The sequence below is a fragment of the Hydractinia symbiolongicarpus genome, chromosome 7, assembly GCF_029227915.1.
Source record: "Hydractinia symbiolongicarpus strain clone_291-10 chromosome 7, HSymV2.1, whole genome shotgun sequence".
NCBI classification, from domain to species: Eukaryota; Metazoa; Cnidaria; class Hydrozoa; order Anthoathecata; family Hydractiniidae; genus Hydractinia; species Hydractinia symbiolongicarpus.
In genome coordinates, this window is record NC_079881.1 from 8,045,169 (window position 1) to 8,068,795 (window position 23,627).

Below are 23,627 nucleotides of genomic sequence, written 5' to 3' on the forward strand. Positions count from 1 at the left end.
CCAGAACCAAATAGCGCTTATATCACGACGAGCTTCTTCACTTCTGTTGGAGTTTTCAGTGTGAAGTTATTGCGAAGGACGGAAAATAGGGCTGTGGTCTCTATATTCTACCATTAAACAATATCTGATCTGTCTTTTTGTCACAGTGGAGGAGGGCCAAAGATCAAACAGACAAAAATAAGAATGTTTGTTGTACCAGATGCGAGTCGTGGTGATATTTTCATCAAGGTGTAGGCTAATCGAGCAAAGGAACCACAGACAAACGACAGGAAGAACTGTCCTAGGTACAGCTGCTTTCAGTTCTGCTTGTGATTTCTCGTGTTAATACTTTAGTTTGTGCTTTTGTTTCTTTAATATCAACCATATATACCATACTAGCTAAACCATACTAGCTATAGCTAGTATACTCTCTTATGAATACACCCAAGAAACGGGCATTGTATGGCTGCGCAATAGACTTGTGAGTTTTTAGCTAGCTAACTGGAACAAATATTCGTCTAGCGTCTAGCTAAACTTTACAATTCCAAAATAAGCTCTGTGCTCTACCAGACAATTCCTTTGCATTATTAAAAGCCACACACAGTGTCTCATCTTCCCTCATTTCCCTCACATAACTGGGATTAACCTGGGATATATTCATTATTAGCCTATTTTAAAATGCTTTGATCAACAATGCAATGTATTCCTTCTTTATATAACAGATAATAATTGTAGCACCCTTTTGCGAAATCGTTTGCAAAGTGATTCATAGAGTAAAAGAGGCTAGACCGTGGTTGTATGAGTTGAATTTAACCCTTTTTTTCTTAAAGACGCTTCTGAAAAGCAAATTTTTGACAAATCGTGTAAAATTGTCATGTAATTTTTCTACTGATTTGTTAATCTACTGACAGGTATTTGATAAATTAGTAACATGCACAGTAACATCTTCAGCTCACAATAGATTCATTCTCCTGAATAAAGCAACATACAAACAATTTTAAAAAATGAAGGTAAAACTAAAAACATACTGAATTTCCTTCAGTTCCTTTTTAATTATTTTTGGACAATTTTAAATGGGTTTTAGCAATCAAAATTTTGTTACATCATTACCATTGACTATTTTTAGATGCCAATAGAACAATTTCTTTTGTATTAAAATACACCTTTACGATAATTTAATTGTACATGCGTTCCCACGACTCTCCATCGTTTTACTATATCGGAAAAAAGGAGGTAAAAATTGTGTTCTTATGAGAGTTTGTTAGAGACGAAAGCGTGTTTTCTCCAGTTTTTTAACTTCCGTTGTATCAATTTCTTTCAAATTTTCAGGAAACGTTAATAATAATAATAAGATACAACTTATGTAAACTTTTCATTAAAAACAAAACACGGCAAGAAAAGTTATCACAAAAAAACATGTTTTCTCCTTAATAAACTCTGTTACCTACTCATGTTTATCTCCTCTGATTGCTAAATACGCTGCAATGGAGTATTAGTTTTCCTGAATTATCGTAAAGGTGTATTGTAATAAAGAATTTAGTAACTTACACGTGTCTAAAAACCAATATAAGTTAAAACATCTATGTTAGATTTTCTATTTACACTACTTGATGGCTCATGGAAAATCCATGGGTTTGCCCGTTCCTTTTAAACCGTCATTAATATGCCCTGTCCAACCCATGCTAGCATGAAAAACGGACGTTAAGCCAATAATGATGATAGTGTGCGTCTTGCTACTTTTGGTACCATTTTGCGTGACAGACGGACAGACGAATACGGGTAATATAATGTAGATTTTACAATGGCTTGAGTGAAACAACACTAATTTTCAAGTAAAACAACACTCATTTTCAAGTAAACATAATGTCAAATAATGATCTGCTACTGCATGGGATAGTATACTTGTGTTGGAAGTGTTAATGAGCTTACCTGTAAGTGCATCCAATATGCTCACTCATTGAAACTTTGAAATGTCTTTTTTCTCTAATATAAATAGCGTTGCAGTTGTTACATTAAATTTATAAATAACAGCGATTTTAAATTGACAAAACAGGAGATTACATTTTATTACTTTATTCAGTTTCTTGACCTAAAAAAATAACTAAAAGTAGAGGCTTCTTTGGAAAGTCACATGTACATGGGTATTATAATGAAGTATGTATATATAATACTGAAACATTTGACATTACGTTTACTTGAAAATGAGCGTTGTTTCCCTTAAAATGTTGTACAATATAATTACAAAGCTGAACATCTCGCTGGTCTCACCCTTTTTGGAGTTTCTTAGCAAGAGACTTTTCTCAAGTATTTACTTTTTTTTAGGGTAAATATGTCTCTGTCAAATGCATTACATGTTGTCAAAGAACTTTTGTGGGATAGCACACCAACTGGTTATGGAGACATTAAAACATTAGGTAGGTGCAATAAAATGTACAGCAGTCTACGGTTTATTGATGCATTGTTAAAAGAAAGACAAAATATATCCATGCATCTCAGCATGATGTATGGTGCAATTACAGTACTGCTTGAACGTAATTTACATGTTCGCAATAGTTAACACCTTCAAACAACCTTTCGGTAGGGTCAGAACTTACGTTGTTATTTTTACCCTATTGTTAAATATATGAGCCATTTTAGCATGTTAAAAAAAAGTTTGTTCAAATTAGCTTGTGTGAACTCGCTAATTATTATAACATAAAAAGATCAAAGAAATAAAATAGTATAAAAAATATATTGGCTAAGTTTTAACTGTTTCACCCATGAACAGTAATCTTATAACTTTTTTTTTAACATGCAATGGATAAAGTAAGCATAAATGTTGCATATTGACATATAAAGTAATCACGTATATCACGCAAGGGTTTAAAGTCACCATATTTGGCTCTAAAATAAGCAGGAACATCCTTACAAAATTTAGTTTTGTTCTAAAATCCTATTTATTTTTTTTGATTTCAAGCTATACACAATGACAGCATATAAACCAAGTCATTGGTGTGTTTGTGCGGACGTCAACAATATTTTTTAGCCCTTATATCTCCTTATCATTTGTTGAAAGTATTTGATCCTTGTTATTTTGATCAAAGTTTAAAGCTCTTAACAATTGATGTAACAGTTTAACAAATTTCTCTGACAAAATTTTGCATATGTGCTGCTAACATCTTTAAATTTCTTTCTCTTTTGCAAGTTGTTATCTTTGTGAGGGTTTTCCGATTTTTGTGCATGTGTGCAATATTTCTTTCAAAACGTAAAGACTGAAAGTTGTATGTAGAAAAGAAAATATATTAAAACAGTTCTTACGGTAGCAAAACATGAATATGAATAAAACCCTAAATACTCAAATTTTGGCTTTCCTAAAAGTTTCAGGAAAATTAGTTTTCAACAATCACTTTATATATTTATTATGCACAAAGTACCACTAAATTTTGCAAGATTAATTCTCTTAAGGTATATATGTCATTGCTACCAGTAGATGCTGCATTCATTCCTATAAGAAACTAGTTTAGGGCCCGCCCATAAAGGTTGTCCGCACATAAAGGACATCCACCCAATTTTTTTTGATTTGTCAACACACCCCCTCTTTCCCCCACTGTCCACAACTGTCCTCTTTTTTCTTAACACCCCTCCCCATGTCCAAAAGGACACAACTTGTGATACTTTATTTTTCTTAGTAACAGCTTCTCATTAAAAGCAGAAAAATTCTCCTTTCAATGTTCTTTTAATTTAAATATATAACAAAATAACAGCTCCATAAATAGACAACTAAATCCTTTGTTGTTCGCTTTGGTCTCCATTTTTGCTAATCCTCTCCCACCCTGTGGTCTGGAAGTTCTTAATTATTATTATTACTAGTTGATAAAGCCCGTGCAAAAATCCATTGAGGCAGGATAAAAATGGAAAAAGAAACGTCATTTGAATTTTGATAACGTCTGAAACCCATCCATAAAAAAAATTTAGAACCTTGTTTTCACGTTACCTCTATTGTGTAGCGCTTAAAATGCTGTTCACGAAAATGTATATTGTATACGATCATGCACTTTTGATTTTTGGCCTCAAAGTCGTAAGTGCATTGTAATGGCTTCATTAGTTTTGTATAGGATATTGACGTTAAAGTGGTGTTATTGATGTCGCGCCGTATGTCAGAAAATTTAACATATTAGACATGCATTTTTCAGTTACTTCAATGAAAATTTCCGTAAGATCAAAGGAAAATAAACATATCCACTTTGCCTGTTACAGACACACGGAACTGGCGTATTATTATATAGATTATTGCGCATATTTTTACTGGATATAGCCACTGTTATCGATGTGGTCCTGTGTTTTGAATGTAATACATTAGGTATACACTGGCATTGCCTACCCAATTTCCCTCACATAGCATGGGTTGACCCGTAGCTGTGATAAAGACACTTGCTAAAAATGCCTGCACTGTGGACAGAACCATTTGACAGTACATGGCTATATACATATCCATTTTGATAAAAATTACTTTGCTTATTAAGAAACCTATAACAAACTTTTTGAACTAAAATTGCACCATAGGGTAAAGAAACTTTTAGATTATTTTCTTTCTTTGTTGTATACAAAAAAACGTGTAACCTCTACATTGTATAATACTTGTATTCAGTCTGATAATTTACGAAAGGGAACACTAAACAATGTGTAATTTAAAGGACGAATAACCAGTGTATTTTCCATGGGTTAACTACTTAAAATATTAATTCCATAAAATTGATACAGCAAGTAAATAAATGCATACCCTATAAACATTGTGGGAAGATTTTTTTTTTTCATCAAACTTGTTAGTTTTAGTGTGTTCTCGTTTTTGAAAGTTTGAATCACAATTTTTATTACAAAGTATGATTACAAAGTAACAATTTTAGATATTTATGTATAAAATAGGAGCAAACAAAAAGTTGTGTAAAAATGCTTTTCCTTGGTTTTTTGGTAGCCATAGTAACTGTTTTACTACCATCTTTGTTTAACCACCTGTCTTGCATGTGTACATATTACTATTCTATTGTTTTTATACTTCATTGGAAAATAATGTTTCAGATATTGTTTAAGTAAATCAAATGCATCCTTATGAGTGTGTGGCTAGTATCTTTTATTTCATTTCAAATGACAGCAAGAACCACCATTATGAATTCCTTGCTCTATCAAAAAGTTGATGTGTTAGTTAAAGGTAGTTTATATTCTTATGTGTTTGTAAAACCATGTTTAAATAGATCACCATACATTGAAAGCGTATTTTCTCAGTAATAAAGAATAGGAAGTAATAACTATATTATAAATAATAATAGTAATAATAATAATAATAATAATAATAATAATACATTTACTATCAGACTGTGTTAAATTGGTATATATCGAATCATTTAATAATATATATTTTAGGGCTGTCATCATTGCTAGGTCCAGGAGAGAAAATAATGTTTCTTTTTTAAGAAATTAAAAATTGCTACTACATATGCTGTAGATAATTTAGAAACACCACATATTGTGTAGGCATTTGTTTCTGATATGATGATTTTTATTCTCACGTCAGGAGATTGAGGGTGAAATGTGGATTATAGATGTTCGAAAGCATGAAATGTAATAATCAAGAAAATGATCCATTCAAGTCTCATTTTTGTTTTGCAAGAATGCTTTTTATAATAGAATATAAAAAAAAAGGCAATTAAAGTTGGAAAAAACATGGAAGATGTTGATCTATAACCTCAATTTCACTTGCTGATTTTTCTTTTTTGTCAGACAAGCAGAATTCATAACTTGCAATTTTCCTTTGACTGGCAGAAGTGTTGTTTTTCTTTCAAAATTACCTCGGATCTCTTGTTCTCGTGATAATTTTTTTTGATCATACCAAGATCCCAATACTTTTAGCGCATTTTGTTTCTCTGATTTAAATTTCCGTTGTTTATTTTCCTTTTTTTCTTGAAGTTTTGAATGTTCTCACTGTAATTTGACAATTTCAAAAACATTTTCACAATAAAAAGAGAAATTTATAATAATAAAACAAGGACGAAATGCTATATTATATATTTCAATCTTTTTTCAGTGCTTTTTGTCTCGCTATCTCACACAAATATTGCGTAAAACGAAAGTTCTCAATGCTGAAGGTCAGATTTTTTTAAGTAAATGTGAGTCAGAACTCATTTGGTGCACAGAAATATTTCATCGTTAGAACAAAAACATATGAAGTGGAGTATTTTGTAACACTAAATCCTTTAATTTTCAGGAAATATTTTGGAATAAAAATTACTTCATTGGAAAGAGTAGTTTTACAAGTAAAATGTTCCTTAAAAAAAAGTTAACAAAAAAATAATTATTTACTATACCACGACCTATAACATCTGTTTTTTCATTCAATTTTTTTTACATTTTACATCTTTTGTCTTTCAGCACCAATGGTTGCAGGGGATTCCTCAGATGATGAATCAGAAGATGAAAACAATGGAACTGATTGGGGTCCACCAACTAGTGTTTTTGTTGGCAGTGAATTAGGTACACCGTCTCCTTCCTCACCTGTTTCACATCAATCTCAACATGCTCCTGTACCTGGAGGACCATTCTCAGCGTTAATATCAAGCATGTGGCCACAGGACATTCTAGGACAAATCCAACAGGTTAGTTTTGTTTCTGATAAGTCTCTAACTAACTTTCATTAGGAAAAACAAACTATAACATTAATTCCTTACTATAACATGCAGAATCGCACCCTTAGTTAGGCTTAAATTATATCTAAAACTTACTATTATTGATTTATATATGAGTTATTTATGAATCACACAATTGTGATACACCAATAAACTTGTGCCTAAAAAAAATTGAGTATAAGAGCAACACATTTGTAATTACTAAATAATTATTACTTTCCATAAAAAGTTATGTTTGTTGACATATCGTGTTACTCTAAAAAATTGTTTTAAATTGATTCTTAAGAGGTATTCACAGTTTGATTACTGCTTTTGGACATACCATTTTAATAACTAATAAGTAATAATAATCAAATCTCCTCAATATTCTTTTTACAAAAAACAATGTGGATTATCACATGTTTTAAATTTCAAATTTCATATTTTTACATTTACTTTTAAGATTTTATCAAAAATATTTTCCATTTATTTTGGAAATATTTTGGAAATATTTCTCAAGTAAAACTGAACCCATGGATTTTTTCCTGGCCACATTTCAAACGTTTATGTAGAAGTACCATTATCATCTCAAAAAGCCTAAAAATTCTTATCGAATGTTCCCAAATCTCCTCCCTTTTGATTCTGTAAATTGTGGGAACCAACCATGTAATTCATATAACTTCAGACTATAACTTTAATTTTTACTTGTTTTAGACAGAGGATTCAGGTGTACATCCTGAATGTGATTATGATGAGTTCGGATTTAGAATAGACAGAAGTAAGCATTGAATTATTTTTTTTAACTCATTAAACATTTTTTAGATTTTGTTGTAAACTAGAATGAAATAATCAACAATGCAGCACGCAGCAATGCTTAAAATGAAGTAACATTTAAGACAGCATTGTAAAATTTTTTCGTCTGTTTTCTTTATTTTTTATCTACCATCATTCAAGATAGCATTACAAATTATTATGCAGGTGGGGATACTGAAGACCCAGATCCATGTTCTTATGCAACGTCAGAAGATCCTTCATTGAAATTAAAATGGGTTGCCTACATAGAATCAACTCAAAAGAAATTTGTTGGTGATCTGACATGGGATGTGGTAAGTAAACTTGCTTTTTCTGTTTTTCTATTTTTGTTTTTAATTTTATTTCTTCCAATTTGGAAACAAACGTTCTCGTATTTTCTGAACTCGATTTTCATAAATGCTTAATAAACTTAAAAACTTCCTGTTTTTTTTGTCTAGCCGACTGTATATTTGTAATTCATTTCTGTAGGTGTCAGATTGTCTGGAAAGGACAGATAAATTAACCGAGCTAATATATGCAGGAATACCACACAGCATGCGTGTATATGTATGTTAGTTTTTGTACAGTAATAACAAACTCGTAATCTGAGATGTGATTTCAGTTTGGTTAAATTCTGTCTTGTCAAAAAAGTTTCGAAAATCCAGATTTTATTCATTATTTTTATCAGTGTTTGCATAGAGAACAAAAAACAGGGATGACATTTTTTTGATTTTTCTATTGCAGCAAACAGGGCTCGAATTAGCATATAGCATTTCACAATTTACAAAACCTAAATTCTGTTTTTATGAATCAAGTTACAAAAGAAATTTTAAAATTGCGAAACAAATATCTCCATTGCTTTCTCTTTACCTTATCTTAATGGTGAAGCTAACAGTGGAAATTATTACATTTTTCTATTAGCCTGGTCTACAGCTCCCCAAGATCACTACTGGAAGTTTACTTACTTCATTGCAGTGATCACATTTTTGCAAGCAGATTGTACATTTCTTATCCAAATCCTTAACATCATTAGTGTCTTATCATACAGATCACCTCAAAGAAAATTGCCATTTACATCAGATCTCAAAAACTGTGCAATCTTTCCTCGATTTTTTTTTTATTTTATTTAACGTACTCCACTTTAATTTTCAGTTATGGCCAAGGCTTGCAGGTGCTTTTCGTAAGAAAAGAGAAGCTGATATGTCTTACAAGGTAGGTATTTAATGGCAAATATTTAATCAATGCTTACTTACTATTATGCAACATAACCATTGTGTTTATTTATTTTTTTTAGAAAATCACAAAGAAGTCACAATGTGACAACACTTTAATATCAAGTCAAATTGAAAAGGTTTAATGTTTTTCCAATCTTGATTATTTTTGTTAGTTTAATATCTTACATTTCGCATCATACATAAATATAAGAAATTTAATGTATGTAACTTTAAATTGGCAAATAGTGTCACAGAAGTGGAAGCATTTTTTAGAATTTCTTTTCTTTGAAAACAAAGAAATTACTGCACGGAATTGCTATACAAATCCCATCTTCAAACTTTTTTAATTTTATTTTTTGGTAAAATTTAGAGAATTTTTAACACTAAACTACCTTATAAAGTGATTAGGTCTGTAATAAATAACATTTTATTACCTAACCCTTTAGGACTTATGTCGAACAATGCCAAGTAATGCGTGTTTTCAAAACATGGACAGCATTGGTGTAAAGAAACTTCAAAGAATACTACAGGGAATTGCTTGGTTGTATCCAGATATTGGTTACTGTCAAGGAATGGGAATGGTAAGTAAATTCACGATGAAACTGTATGGGTGTTAAATATTATGTTTAACACTTATTTCCTCACATCTTGTTTTCACAACCCTTAAAATTTTCTAGTTTTAAAACTCTCTAAAACAGTAGTGTTAAGCTTGTTTCAAATGTTGGTAAGAAAACTTGCAATGTTGTTTACACCATAAATCTGAATGCTTGAATGAATGTCTAAAATTTAAAAGACGTTGTTAAGAATGAAGAAAATATTCTTTCTTAAGCACCAGAGAGTTAAGAAATTAGTTAAGAGTTATCATGTGCTAAGGCAATATGTTTTGCCCTTGAAGCCACCTCAACTTTCGAGCATTAAAATATTTGGGGTGTTAGCCTTAACACCATAGTCACACACCACAAAAAATGTGTTCAGTGAGAACCAGGCTTAAAGATTCGATATTTACAATTTAAAAATTATATAATAATTTCTGTACATTTCCATTTTTAGTGTCTTCTCTTTCCGTACAATAAAAGGTCTTTCCTAATCTTAAATTTTTTTTTCAAAGTTTTACTTCTTAATTTAGATAGCAGCTTCTTTACTTCTGTTTCTTGAAGAAGAGACTACTTTTTGGATGATGGTTTCTATAATTGAGGATCTTCTTCCAACTTCATATTATTCAGTGACACTTATTGGTGTGCAGGTCAGTATTGTTCTTGGTTGTTTAATTAGAAAAAGTAGCAGGGAACGTCATCAGGGTTTTACATTTATCTCTTGCATTTTCATTTTTCAAATCCCTTCTTTAATACTAAGTTTTGTCGGTAACTTTTGCTTATTAGGCCTAAAAAGTGACGTAAGGTTTATAGGAACAGTGATAACAATAAAGATCCTGTATGGTTTAGAAATATACAATGAATTACGGATAGTACTGCACTATAAAAGCTCCCATTTCTGATAACTTACATCTCTTGTAAATTGTGTAAATTATATACCTATGAAAAAGATATGGAAATATTCTTGTTGAAGATAATTTCTGTTACCAGTTGTCTGTTGCAGCATGACTAGAGAAACAAAAGGTACAGGAAAAGTGCATTGAAAAAAAGACTTTATACACCTTTTTAAGATATTTTTAAGTTATGTATAAAAAACATAACAATGTCAGAGCTCGTAAACTTTATTTTTACCTTGATTTTTTTGTTAATTAGCATACTAATTGAAAAAAGTTGTGTATTTAGGACACTTTTTCAAAATTCTGGACAAGTTGTAAATAAAACGCTAAATAAATAACTTTTTGAAAGCTGGAATAGAGTTCCTGCTACTTTTTAGTTAATCTAACAAAATATAATATTGTGAAAATTATTACTGGTTTGGTGATGTCTGTTGTATGGAAATTAAAACGACATGTATTTTCTTTACAGGTTGATCAGCGTGTCTTGCGTCAACTGATTGCAAATTATATTCCATCTGTTGATGAGATGATGAAAGAACACGATATAGGTAAAACAATTTCTAAAGTCCAAAAAGGGAACCTTTTAATGAAACATTAAGTCTGAGAGCACCAACCAGTAAGAACTATAAAAGTACCTATCAATCGTTATCATTTCAGAACTTTCATTGATAACTTTACATTGGTTCCTTACTGCAATGGCAAGTGTATTGCAGCACCAGGTATTTCTTGATTAGTACTATTTGAAAATTAGTTTTTTTTTGTTACATTTAATGAAATGTTTCTTTAACGTTCTTGTAATTTTGGTTTTAGGTTTTGTTGCGCGCTTGGGATATATTCTTCTATGAAGGATCAATCGCATTATTTAAGTTAACACTAGGCATGATAAAGTACAAGGTATGGAATTCATCAATTGATTTCTTCGGGTGGGTATGACCATATATTTAAAATAATTTCACACGGAAGCCTATCAATAAAAGAAATAACACCCTTGAAATAAATCGCTCTCCCAGGGTTACAATAATAATTTAGACTGGACGAGCAACCTGAACGTATGTTTTATTACAAAATCTTATTTATGTATTTTATTTATTATTTTTTTCCCAATATTTTGTTTTTTTTATTACTGCTGATAATAAGAAAGGTAACATTGAGTTCCATGTGAAATGAATTGATATTGCCCAGTCAGGCAAACGTTTTTTGGGGGGAGCAATTAATGGCTCATCTAGTTTCTCATTCCTCAGAATTGGACACGTCTTTGGATGAGAAAGAGAAATAGATCTCCCTTTATTCATAGACCTGGACACATTTTTACTACTTCTGCATTTATACAAACCAACGGTCTAATAGTAAGCTGTTGAGTATAGATTGTATAACCCTTTCTGGAGAGTGTGATTGAAGCCTTTCCTTTATGTGATCTTCAAGGTTACTAAACTTTACAGCTTTGGTTAAAACAGACTTCATTTGTAATCTGTGTTTATTACTTAAGGTAATCTAAGTAACATTTAGGGAATTCATTTCGTTATTATATTAATCTGACAAAAACTACAGTCAGTAGCAATTTAAAATACCCACAAACAACTCATATCAATAAACATTCATAAATATGAAGGATTAAAATAATGGAGAATAATGATTCTGAAGGCTAGTTTTAGAAGACAAGTAATTCGTGATTATTTGGCTATATGTTGGTTGTTATTTTACCTTTGTTGAGAATTAGACCATATTTTACGTAATTTAGTCTTGTTTGCATTTTGTCGGACTTTTTTTTACTTTGCTAGGAAAAATCTCTATTGACCATGGAAAACTCGGCTCAGATATTCAACCTTTTATCTGATTTACCTGGTGAAATATCTGACTTTTCGGAGTTGCTAAAGGTTTGCACTTTTTATGTGTCTCTGGTTTTTATGTTCGAGATAACACCTTAGCAACCTGTACATTGTTTGTTAGAACTGTGTGCAATGTGGTGTGTATTCTTATGAAAAAATCCTCCATTATTTACAACTTTGAAAATGTTGAAACTATTTATTTTACATCACCTCATGTCACCATTTGCTTTTAGAATGCTAACAAGGCTTCTGCTTCACTGACAAATGTTATACTCGACACGCATCGGAAGAAGCACTTTGCATACTTGCTGGCTGAAGCAAGCAATCAACAAGAAAATAATAACATTCCAACACCTGTATGTTTCTATTTTCTTTATTAAAAGTTAGCAAAATTATTGTATACTAGTCAACAGCCGCGCCATGTGCACAGACGGACGGAATATGGCTATTATTATATACTAGTTGTTGATCCACTGAAAATTCGCCCATCCTTTATATATCGCATTTCGTGTTTCTGTAACACAGCATTTTTCTTTGGACAGACAGTTAGAATACGGCTATTACTAATATTGGAAAAACCTAGTCTTGAACTCGTGTAAAAATCCACGACTTCTATTGGCGTGGATATTTCGTTATTTCATGCATCTCTAACATAAAGTAGTGATTTCTCAGCGAAGTGTTACAGCAAAATCGATAATATGTTGCGTTTGCTATTTCATACTAAAGTATTTTATGCCTGCCGTAACACGACTTTGCTTTGCGCATGTACAGGCAGAGTACACCTAATAATATAAAATATTTGACAGTCTTTTAACAAGTTTTAACAAATAAAGACACCGTTCTCTCTTTTTAACAAAATGTTACTTTAATGTAAAAAGCTGTTTTATTTTTTTGCAGATTCAAAGACGTACACATTTGCCATTGAAAAAGTCCTGGTTACATCTTGCGTATGAGATTGGTTCATCGTTGTATGAAAACAATATGCTGCTGTGTGGAACATCTCGTAGTAAGTGAGACAAATTGTTTTATTGTCTAAATTGTTTTTAAAGTAAGCGAGACAGGTGTTTGTTATATAACAGATCATAAAGCTTCAAAATAAAAATATTTAAAAAAACTTGAGTATTTCTCCAAACACTGTATTATTTATTTATTTATTTTTATTTTTTCAGAAAAACGCAACCATGCTGTAACGATGAAAGCAAAAAACGTTCTTCAAACAGGTAGAAAATATCCACCTCATGTTTTATGTGAACTTTTTGTCATGCAAATACTTGGTTGTGACTTGGTTCTTTGTCTTCTTTTGTAGAAATCGTTTCCGACTTGAGAGAATCGATTTTACTTCTAGCAAGACATTTTAATTATAAAGGAACAAAAGCAGTATGTACTTCTTATTTTTATTATTTTTCAATTCCTTGTTTGTTTGCTTTTAAGCATCTTCCATTCTTTCTGCCATTTGTTTGTTATGCTGTTTTTATTTTTTCTGTCCTTGCTTTATTAGTCTTACCTCGCTTTTTTAGCCTTGCTTACCCAGTACTATAAATTGTTACGCTTATTTAGGATTTGATCCCAGACTATTCTGCCGATTCTCATACAGTTGATTACGAAAATTATGTTAACATTGCAAGGTGGGATATTTTTCCTAAAAAAACTCGTGCAACCAGCAGTAACTTCTAGATGTCTTACCTAAATCTAGACACATTTATTTTATAAAGGCTTGTAACTAAATGCTTTCCTTAAATTTGAATTTCTATATAAGTTTAATAATTTATTTTGAGTAACGAAAAGTTCGAATCTTCTTCGAGTAAAGCTCAACTGTCAATGTTGTAGACATATATCGCCATACATTTTTCTGGCGTACTGTAAAATCCAGTTCGCATCAAATGTGCAATTTTCGCAACAGGGTAGTATGAAACGAAATAAGCAAAAAAGTTAAGGTTTTCAATTTTAAAGTCTTGGTGGATAAGTTTGGTAAAGTTATGTACATTTTTAGAACCAAACAGCGAAGAGCAAAGGCATTGATTGATTTTGAAAGACACGAAGATGACGAGCTCGGCTTTCGTAAAAATGATCTGATTACTGTAAGTTGACCAGGATCACACTTACTAAATTAAATCGAGAAAATCATCATAAAACTGTTTTTGTGCATGCATACTGTTTATTGTAGATCATTTCTCAAAAGGATGAGCATTGCTGGATAGGAGAACTCAACGGACTAAGGGGTAAGGGTGTCCACACATTTCGCATACAAATCATTTTAGAGAGAAATTATTCCCAGTGTAATTTAAAACAAGGGTCTGTTGTTATTATATTAAAGTTTACCTCCCACTCCTTAATAGGTTGACCAAAAACTTGTTACTATTGTAGAAGAAACCTTATTTATATATTTCGCAAATATTGTAATAATATAATAATACTAGCCGTTAACCCGTGAAAAAATCCACGGGGTCGCCAGTCCTTTATATACCGCATTTCGTGTTTCCGTAACAGGAGTCGCTTTAGACGCACGAACAGACCGACGGAATACGGCTATTATTAAAGAGACGCAAATAAAAATTGAATTTACGATACGTAAACCCCAAAATTAAATTTAAAAGTTTTGCTGGCTTAGTTACTTCTCCGCAATATTGAAATGGTTTTTCATTTAAAAATTTTTCCGATTTAATCTGATTTTGACGTTATTGCTCAGGGGTGCGTTACTTATATGAAAGGACGGAGCTATCAAGTATCAACAAGTTGAGCTATACGGCTTTGCAGTCGCCATACCTTTGTGCTTCCAGCAACTTAATTTTAGATTCAACGTTAGAACTTAAAATTTTAGCGCCTTTGTTGACATGTACAAATTTTGATCATTTTGCCGTTGTGCAGCGTAATGACGTCAAAACTTACTTTGACTTTTGCCGCCTCATGCGAGAGTCCTTGTGCAAGATGGCGTTTGAATTTGCTTGGAAGAATCTTGCTTAACCTTGCTTATTTATTCTTAGTACTCTCATAACTTTAAATCAGGCAAAAAAGATATATAAAAACTATATAAAAAAAATTGTCCATACGAAGTCATATACACAAGCAACTGACATACAACTCTTTCATAGGCTGGTTTCCTGCTAAATTTGTTGAAGTTTTGGATGAGCGTAGTAAGGAGGTAATTGTTACACTCGCAATATGTGTATGACTAACCTGTAGGTTATCTTCACAGTTCGCCTAATAACGCAACACCAAATAAACCCAATTGATTTATACACAACACAATATATACCACTATTCTAAACACAATGATTTTACCAGCAAGATTGGTTCAACACAAGTAAACCCCACCACCAATTGATTCCTATTAGTACTCGCCTAGAATGGAAGATTAACAGTAATAAACATATTTATAGGTGTCTTTTGCTTCCTTTTAAATCTTATATTATTATTCTCTTTATGCTATTTATGTCATGTTTTTGTTTTAAGTATGCTTCTGCTGGAGATGATACTGTTTCAGAAGCTGTCAATGATCTAGTGAGAGGAAAGTGAGTCAATTCAATTATTTAAGTGGTGCAGTTACCCTGTCGTTACCCCAAACGTTTGGAGCTAAAGTCTGTGTGTCTTAAGATTAAAGGTTACAATAACCCGTTCTTGCGGTCTTAGAGTACTTAATTGCCAAAATTTTGCGTGAATTGCGCGAATCTTCATTTTATTCGCAATAATTTACGAAATGTTTTAGTAATCGATTTGTGACATTATTCTGATAAAATATATTTTTTACCTAAAACTGAATATGAAGTATTTAGTAATTTTCATTTATTACTGACTTATTTAGACTGATACAAAAGAGCGGTTAGTATGCAAAAATGCGATGATTTGATTGGCTTACAGCTTATTTTAACAGTGCTTTAAGGAGTCGTGCTAAGCGGCTTGGGAAGTGATTATTAAAATGGTACCAAAACGTAAACAAATAAAAAACATATTTCCATAGCTTACAAGAAAATACGTTGTAAACAATGATTCGAATTTGTTTTGTGAACTTACAAAAGTTTAAAATCGAACGATTTTGTATTCCAGAAGTATTAAAATCACAAACTCGATCTCTACTTTTGACCTCCGGCTTAGTATATCACAGTTCAACATCAAAACTGGTCGATATCCGTTTAATATTGGAAATCATTTTTAAAAACATTTCCTGGCTTCCCCTTATTACAAAAAGTTCATTTTCGCGAGAAAAAATTACAGCAAAGGGTCTGAACTCGATCTATTCGTGAAAACATATTCGAGCGATTTCTATAAAGTTTAGCGAATGGCACGATTAACGAAAATCTCTGGTCGCGAAAATTAATGACATTAATGTAATAAATGAATGACTTATAATCTAGAATATTAATGATGTCTCTTCTTCAGGCTGTATCACGCTTTGCGTCGCGTTCTGGAGCATGGTTTAAAACATTCAACTTTACACGGTCATCTGCACCCTTGGATGTGCATTGAAGAGGTATGAAGGTTTATGAGATCAAACATTCATTGTATTATTCATATGCCATAAGACCAAAAATTAAGACATTCATCTTAAATTTTTCATTTATCATTTTAAGAATTTAACAAAGTTTTCTATGCGGGGTGGATGGGTCTCATTCTTTCTTCGAAATTTAATGCACGTGAAATTTGCGATCCGCGAAAAGCACACGAAAAAAATATGACCAAGGATTAACCTATTTTGCTTTTTTTAGACGTCTGTTGTGTTTCACCAATAATACCGTTCCGTCAATTTTCTGATATCTAAAAATGAGCGTCAAATAAGAATGAAGTCAGCATATCAAAATTGACATTTCGTGCACTCGAAAAATATTGCCAAAATTTCAGGAAACAATGAGAGATATTAGCAACGTGCTGTTAGAAATATAATGGATGTCAAAATATGTTGTTTTTTACACACACGACATTTTTAATTTACTTTAACCAATCTTCCGCATTTCGTGAACTCACATTTTGAGAAGGGCTAAAGGTTTAGATGTTTTATATGAACAGGTCAGCAAGCAAACAGTGTTGAAAGATTTCCAGTCTGTGTATTCAAGATTGGTACTGTGCAAAACCTACAAGTGAGTTATTTTACACGAACAATTGAATTATAATTATAAAGATTGGCTGGAGTTTTTTTTTTCATTTAGTTACTGTTTCACTGGACCTCTTTAGATATTTTCCATTTTAACCAACTTCCATCACCTTTTTTATTTCTTTAGACTTGATGAAGATGGTAAAGTTTTAGCACCGGAGGAACTCTTATACCGGGTAAGATTGTGTCACATATGTATTTTATAAAGTATCAAAACTGTTTGTTTTGTAAAGTTTTTGTTGATTTGTTGTTGATTTTGTTTTTGTTGTTGTTTTTGTTGTTTTGTTTTGTTTTTCGGTTATTGTGCTGTCCTGTGTTGTGTTGTTTTCGTTTTGTTTTCGTTTTTTGTTTATTTCTTGTTTTGCTTACTATGAACTATGGAAAATATTATGCGTTGGTTGAATGATATTTTTATGTATCCACTTGTAGGCCGTGCAAGCAATTAATACAAGTCATGATGAAATCAAAGCCGATATGGATGTTAAAGTAAGTTGTCGACAATAACTTATTGTTCACAAAGAATTAACCGTATATTTTTAATAGCAATAATTAATCATCAACTTAAGTTCTAACACGAAAAACTTTCTACTTCATACTTTCTACTTTCTACTTTTTTCTCTGTTTAAGTTTGGCAAATTTTTAATGATTACACATTGCTGTAAGCAAAAACTTGAAAAAAATAGACAGAACACAAAATATAGTGTTGCTTTTTGTTTTTGTTGTTGTTATTTTTATTATTATTTTTTTTGTCATTTTGATTAGTTTGATGAAATTCAAATTTAATTTGTTTCCTCTAGCTTCGATCGCTGATTTGTTATGGATTAAAGTAAGATTTATAAATTTTATTTTTTATTTGTATTGTTTGTTTGTTAGTTTGTTTGTTTGTTTGTTTGTCATGTAGATAAATGACATTTTTGTTTTGTTTTTGCAGTGAACAAGCACTTCATCTATGGTTTGAGTTAATTTGTTCTTGCCATGATGTTTTAAGCCGATGGTAAGCTTTCTTTATCAAAATAACTTTAATATGTTAGTGCACATTTCATGCATTTCGAGAAATACCTGAACATTTATGAATCAGTATATGAAGTATATAATGCCTCTGAGATGAAGACAGTTTTATGACTCTCCATCTTTTCTTAGGTACTATCCGTTTTCTTACATGCGCAGTCCTGGTTGGATCCAAATCAAATGTGAGTTACGGTAAGTGCTAACTGCTGCGTTTTTATTATGACGTCACAATGTATCTATTTACTTGGATACTTTGCATTCTCATGTTTTATCCAGAGTACGTGATTTTTTGGCCTTGAATTTAGCGACTTTTTGGGGCACTGTGTACCAGCACACAGTACCTGAACATATGTTATGTAATAAAAACGGTATGTCCAACCCAGAATCTCAGCATTTTTATGTATTTTATGTTATCCATGTACACTAGATTTTTGTGTTGTCACTTGACAACATTTTATGACATTAGTTCTTGATGGTTTTTTTGTAGCGTGTTGGTACAATTTTCATTCAATTTATCGATTAATTACGAAATCAAAAAAGCTGAAATGGTTAGTTGTGTTTTAAATTATTAACAGTGCAATGCACATTCGAATGCTATAATTCGAACATATATTTCGAACCAGTTTCTTGATCCCTTGCTTTGCGAAACTCTTTGTTTAGTGCTGGTAAATTCAAACATTCGTCTATTCGAACATATTTTTCTATCTATTTTAACTTCGAATTTGTGTATGTATACTGTGGTATTGGTGATATCGGTACTTGCGTATTATTTTTTATCGTTTTGTTTATTTTTTAGAATGCTTCGAACATGAAAGAAGATGTACAAGACATGTTAGTGAAACACCACTTATTTAGTTGGGACATCTAATTTATCATATCTCAGAACAGATTCTTCGTATCGACGCCCCCGTACGTGTTATCTCCCACGAAGTTTCTTGCAGGAAGTACAAGAATAAGCGTTTTACCAGTTCGTGGCCTTCACGTACCACACGATATCAAGGAATCAATACAACAATTTCACGTCACCTATCGTCTTACTCACAGTACTGGTGCGAACACACCTCCGTGTGCATCTCTTCGTACAGCTTATAAAAACCACAAGACCTAATAGAAAAACACAAATTCAATTATTTGCAAACAAATTAAAATATATGTAAAATCTTCTGGGTAATTTCATAAATTGTTGTGGTTTGGTTTATTTATTTTGTATATACACGCACTCAATTATTTTTTACCTCGATAATTCAATTTCTTTTTAAATATTGTCTCGATAATCAATAACAATTTAACGCGATTTTTTAAGACTTCAGAAATTGACGTCCAGATTCAAATTTTACGTTTTCATCATATTATTGCGAAAATTTAAAACAGCATTTTTATTTTTTATTTTATATTTTTTTTTTCGGATTTCGACAATATTATTTATTTTTGTAAATATTGGGTTTATTTATACTTTTCTGTATATAAGCATTTATGGTGATGAATTTTTCTCGGAGACCCTTATTTTGATTTTTACTAAATTGTGAAATTATTGAGAAAACAATGCGCTTGCTTCGGAGTAATAAATCGTAAATAGCATATTTGAATTTCCACAAAAATATCCAATCAAATTAAAGTATTATTCTTGTTCGGTTTCAACCCGTTCCATTTTTGAGTGGAAATTTACCTTCGAAAATTCAAACTAAAATCTAAAATATCATTGCATATTTTTTATTTTCGTTTGCCGTATGTTACGACATTCGCGCCAAATCAATGAAGCCTGATTGTCCGTGCCTTATATTCAGATCACAGAACAGATGCATGTTATTAGTTATTTTGCGAAAAACTTAATTTTTGTAAGTAAATTAGATTTGTATAAACTTTTGTATGCAATAACACGAGATGCAAACTAAAGTTTTTTTCCTTTAAGATGAACTTAATAAACACAGAATACAGTAACCTGCAATATCTATCCCGGTCTTTGTGTTATTTGATTATACCGCATTTGCAGAATAGAGAAGATGCTAGTGCTGTGATACTTGACGATATATGGTATAAGGAAAGATTTATTTTAGCTTTCATATTAAAAATCCCCGTTAACAAGGGTGGATAAAAGGAGCTTTTGTTTATTACAATGGACAGTTTTAAGTTGACATAGTTAATATAAATTACGGCCGAACCTTATTATTAACTTTACATTAGAAAAATGCTACGACAGAAGGTTCTTCTCACGTTGGAAAAGAATTGAGAAGAGATTGCGATTGGTCCAATCAAACTGCAGTACACTGATATTTTTTTGTACGTAATATGTCTTAATATTTTATTGATTGATTTGAGCATGATTTTTATCGTTCCTATCGTTCATATTTGTAACTCGAACTCGTCCATTAACAAACAGTATCTTAGATACTAAACACAACATAACAAAAGGGACTTTAATTGAATGTAATTCTCTTGGTGATAATGTAAATGTGTAATTAAAAATTATACTGACAATAATGAAGTAGTTAAATAAAAGCTTGTTAAGAAGTTTCATGCAAACGTAGCAGTGAGTTCGTTCTTTAGCACTGGAATATCGTGCTTTGTTACATGTTGAAGAACATTTTTAGTAAATGTGTTCCAGGTGTCATATGTTATAGTTTTTAACACAGAGAGACTAATATTGTGAGAAAAATTAATCTTGAGGTTGTTTGGTGAAAATTGTTGTATTTCTATATATAAACCTAAGAAAAACAGCAAAAAATGGACTAAAACGAGAAACAGTTATTTCTACTAACAACAACAAGAACAACAACGACGTTATTTGTAGTACCAACTCAAACAGTCATGGTCACACTTACATGGCATCATATCGTTATTTTTGTCCTGACTTTTTTCTCGTATTCTGCATTTTTCACATGTCGAAAGGCATTCAGTAATATTAAAGACACTTGGGGGAAAACATTTAGTCCACAGGATATAACTAATCCTCTTTATCCAAAGAAGATTTGGGAAAAAGAACAATTGTTTATAACCAGCGGAGATGCAAACGTCTTCCTGGCTGAGCTCGATTCTATATTCATGTTCGCGTACACTATTGGTTTGTTTTTTAGTGGTATGATAGGTGATCGCGTCAACTTACGATACATGCTCTCTTTTGGTATGTGCAGTTCCGCCATTCTCACTTTTTTATTTGGGTATATAAGTGAGGTTATACATATGGAAAACTTATTATACTATCGTTGTATATACTTCCTTAATGGACTCTGTCAATCAAGCAGCCTACCTGCGTCGTTAGCTGTGTTAGGAAATTGGTTCAGCAAGTCATCCAGCGGAATCGTCTTTGGACTGTGGGGTGCGAATGATTCTCTAGGAAATATTATAGGATCATTGATTGTGGTGTCGTCTTTAGACTTTGGGTATGAATACGGAATGTTATTAAATTCCATGTTATTATTTTGTGGAGGAATTATCGTATTTTTTTGTTTGTTACCGCATCCGAATGAGGTTGGTTTGAAAAATCCGGACGATATGTATGTCGTACGCGATAAGTCAAATCATAAAGCGATTAACTTTTTCACAGCATTGATGCTACCCAGGGTTATGCTATACGCTTTATCGTTCGCTTGTTTAAAAATGGTAACTTATTCTCTACAGTTTTGGTTACCAACGTATTTAACCCAAGGTTTAAATTGGGATGATGATACTAGTGATGAATTTTCCAGCCTTTATGATTTTGGCGCAATATTGGGCGGCGCATTACTTGGAGCTATCACAGATTATATGACCTTTCGCTCTCCCGTAATCTACATCTCCGTTCTCTTTTCACCTATGATACTATACATATTCGCAAATGTGGGAAACCATTACACTGCTAATGCTGTTGTCATGGTAACAATCGGAATTTTTTTGGGAGGACCGGCCAACACAATCAGTACAGTTGTGACAGCTGATCTTGGTAAACATGAACAAATGAAAGATAACACAAAAGCTCTTGCAACGGTTTCTGGTATAATTGACGGGACTGGTTCGTTAGGAGTAGCTATTGGTCAGTATTTAGTAGGTTGGATTGATAAGACATTTAATTGGTTCTATGTGTTTTATTTTCTCATCGTGATGTTGGTTATTTGTTGTTGTTTACTCACACCTATTTATTTTAGCGATGTAAAAGTTTTGTACGAGTTAGCAAAGTTTAGAATGTATATGGGAAAAAATAAAAATAAGTAAGAAATTTTTTAACTTCATTGAACGTATAATGTGATATCTCCCCTAGGCAGTAGTTGAGATCAGCAGCCAAGCTATCCAACGGCAGCCTATGTTTAGTATCTGGGCAGGCGAATCAAATTCTAAAGTGTTTTGGTTTTATCAACATTTTTGTCGACTAAATTTTTAAATATATGTTTTACTTTATTATAGGTTTATCAATGAAGCAAAAACCAAAAAGTAATCCCTCTTTCCCTCCCTCTCCCAAAAATAAGCCTCTCTATTTTCTAATTTTCATTTTACCCTTTTTAAAAGACAGATAATAATCAATTAAAATCCAAAACTGTCGGTCTTTACTATTTTTGCTATTCCATATCGAACATTTCAAATTTCGTTTCCGGGGACCTTAAAGTCAAAGCGTTGTTTTAAAATGTGTTATAAGGCTCGAATTCATGGGAAGCGTCGTAAATTAAATTTTAGATCAAAGGTGTGTGAGGAAAGGAATCTACGAAATAATCTAAGAAATAATTATATCTTATTTTCAAGGCTTAACTCAATATTACGTATATTATTGGTTAGCTTTGCTAACCGTCCCAATATTCTGCCAACAGCGCTAAAATTTACAAACCCATACAAATACTTTATTGGTGAAGTTTTATTATTTCGGTATTTCCTGAGGTACATTTCATAGAATGCAAAGATATATACTGTGCACTTTCCTTTAACAATTTTAAGTAAAAATGTAAACTGAATCAAACATTTTATTAAGGTAAAACTTAGTCGGTAAAAAATTTTGGTCAGTGCAAAGTATTAGTCAGTTTTGTTACTGATTTTTTTTACCTACAGTAGAGGAAAGTTCATCCACTGCTTCCGACCCCAAACATAACTAACAAAAACTAAAAGACGTTATCAACATAAATTATCAAATCTGCTGACATCATCAAACGTTGTCGTAAGCGTAAAAAAGTCACGTGTCATCAAAAAAATTGACACATGCGGCAAAAGGTCTTCTCGAAAATCCCGGAAAATATTTTATTTACGAAGATTTGGAATGAATTTGTTTCCACACGACAAAAAACAACCTCGTTCCCAGGGCCTTTTAACTTTTTGGTTTAATCAGTAGCCAAGTAACCATGAGAACCAGGAGGACGAAAAAAGTAAATTTAATGGCATCATATTGGGAACAAAGTGACGTCATTCAGTTTTTTTTTGCCGAAAAAGTATGAATGTTCAGTATCTATCATTAGTAACTGCATATGACATTGTGACTCATCAGTTATCCACATCTAAACCTTTAACATTGTATTATGCTGCGGTGGTTTTTATTCGCGTTTTTTTTTGTCGTTCATTTTCGCAAAATATAATAAAATCCAACCTATAAAATTTTAACGTTGCGAAAAATCGATCAGCTCGTAAAATTTCAAAAGCTACTAAAAAGTA

General features: G+C 31.8%; 2 protein-coding genes across 3 annotated transcripts; both read left to right on the forward strand.

Moving 5' to 3' along the window:
• The first annotated feature begins 152 nt into the window (after positions 1-152).
• LOC130648718 (small G protein signaling modulator 3-like) lies at positions 153-19,933 on the forward strand. 2 transcript variants are annotated; one of them, XM_057454792.1, is made up of 32 exons: positions 153-284; positions 2,302-2,393; positions 6,382-6,605; positions 7,329-7,392; positions 7,593-7,720; positions 7,896-7,973; positions 8,559-8,618; positions 8,701-8,757; positions 9,067-9,201; positions 9,747-9,863; positions 10,579-10,657; positions 10,767-10,828; positions 10,920-11,003; positions 11,888-11,983; positions 12,169-12,291; positions 12,833-12,941; positions 13,105-13,155; positions 13,242-13,312; positions 13,493-13,560; positions 13,926-14,013; positions 14,100-14,154; positions 15,025-15,074; positions 15,386-15,444; positions 16,310-16,400; positions 16,934-17,004; positions 17,146-17,194; positions 17,448-17,504; positions 17,816-17,844; positions 17,950-18,012; positions 18,159-18,218; positions 18,514-18,574; positions 18,823-19,932. In XM_057454792.1, exons 2-32 carry the CDS (start codon positions 2,309-2,311, stop codon positions 18,892-18,894), a joined length of 2,496 nt encoding a protein of 831 aa, XP_057310775.1. In that variant the 5' UTR covers positions 153-284; positions 2,302-2,308; the 3' UTR covers positions 18,895-19,932. The 2 variants fall into 2 exon arrangements, with proteins under 2 accessions (XP_057310775.1, XP_057310774.1); XM_057454791.1 differs by lacking the exons at positions 153-284; positions 2,302-2,393 and adding an exon at positions 5,019-5,164 and having other exon boundaries at positions 18,823-19,933.
• Positions 19,934-20,831: 898 nt separating this feature from the next.
• Positions 20,832-23,077, forward strand: LOC130648463 (sugar phosphate exchanger 3-like). The gene is made up of 4 exons (XM_057454515.1): positions 20,832-22,043; positions 22,258-22,318; positions 22,401-22,427; positions 23,034-23,077. Exons 1-4 carry the CDS (start codon positions 20,832-20,834, stop codon positions 23,075-23,077), a joined length of 1,344 nt encoding a protein of 447 aa, XP_057310498.1.
• The last annotated feature ends 550 nt before the right edge of the window (positions 23,078-23,627 follow it).

Bases quoted from the DNA above. Each gene is read 5' to 3' on its own strand.
- LOC130648718 (XM_057454791.1), top strand. From the start codon at position 5,065: ATGAGTGTGTGGCTAGTATCTTTTATTTCATTTCAAATGACAGCAAGA. The intron at 17,005-17,145 runs GTGAGTTATTTT...TTATTTCTTTAG, and splicing joins GTACTGTGCAAAACCTACAA to ACTTGATGAAGATGGTAAAG. The intron at 17,505-17,815 runs GTAAGTTGTCGA...TGTTTCCTCTAG, and splicing joins AAGCCGATATGGATGTTAAA to CTTCGATCGCTGATTTGTTA.
- LOC130648463 (XM_057454515.1), top strand. From the start codon at position 20,832: ATGGTCACACTTACATGGCATCATATCGTTATTTTTGTCCTGACTTTT. The intron at 22,319-22,400 runs GCGAATCAAATT...ACTTTATTATAG, and splicing joins TATGTTTAGTATCTGGGCAG to GTTTATCAATGAAGCAAAAA. The intron at 22,428-23,033 runs GTAATCCCTCTT...TTTTACCTACAG, and splicing joins AATGAAGCAAAAACCAAAAA to TAGAGGAAAGTTCATCCACT.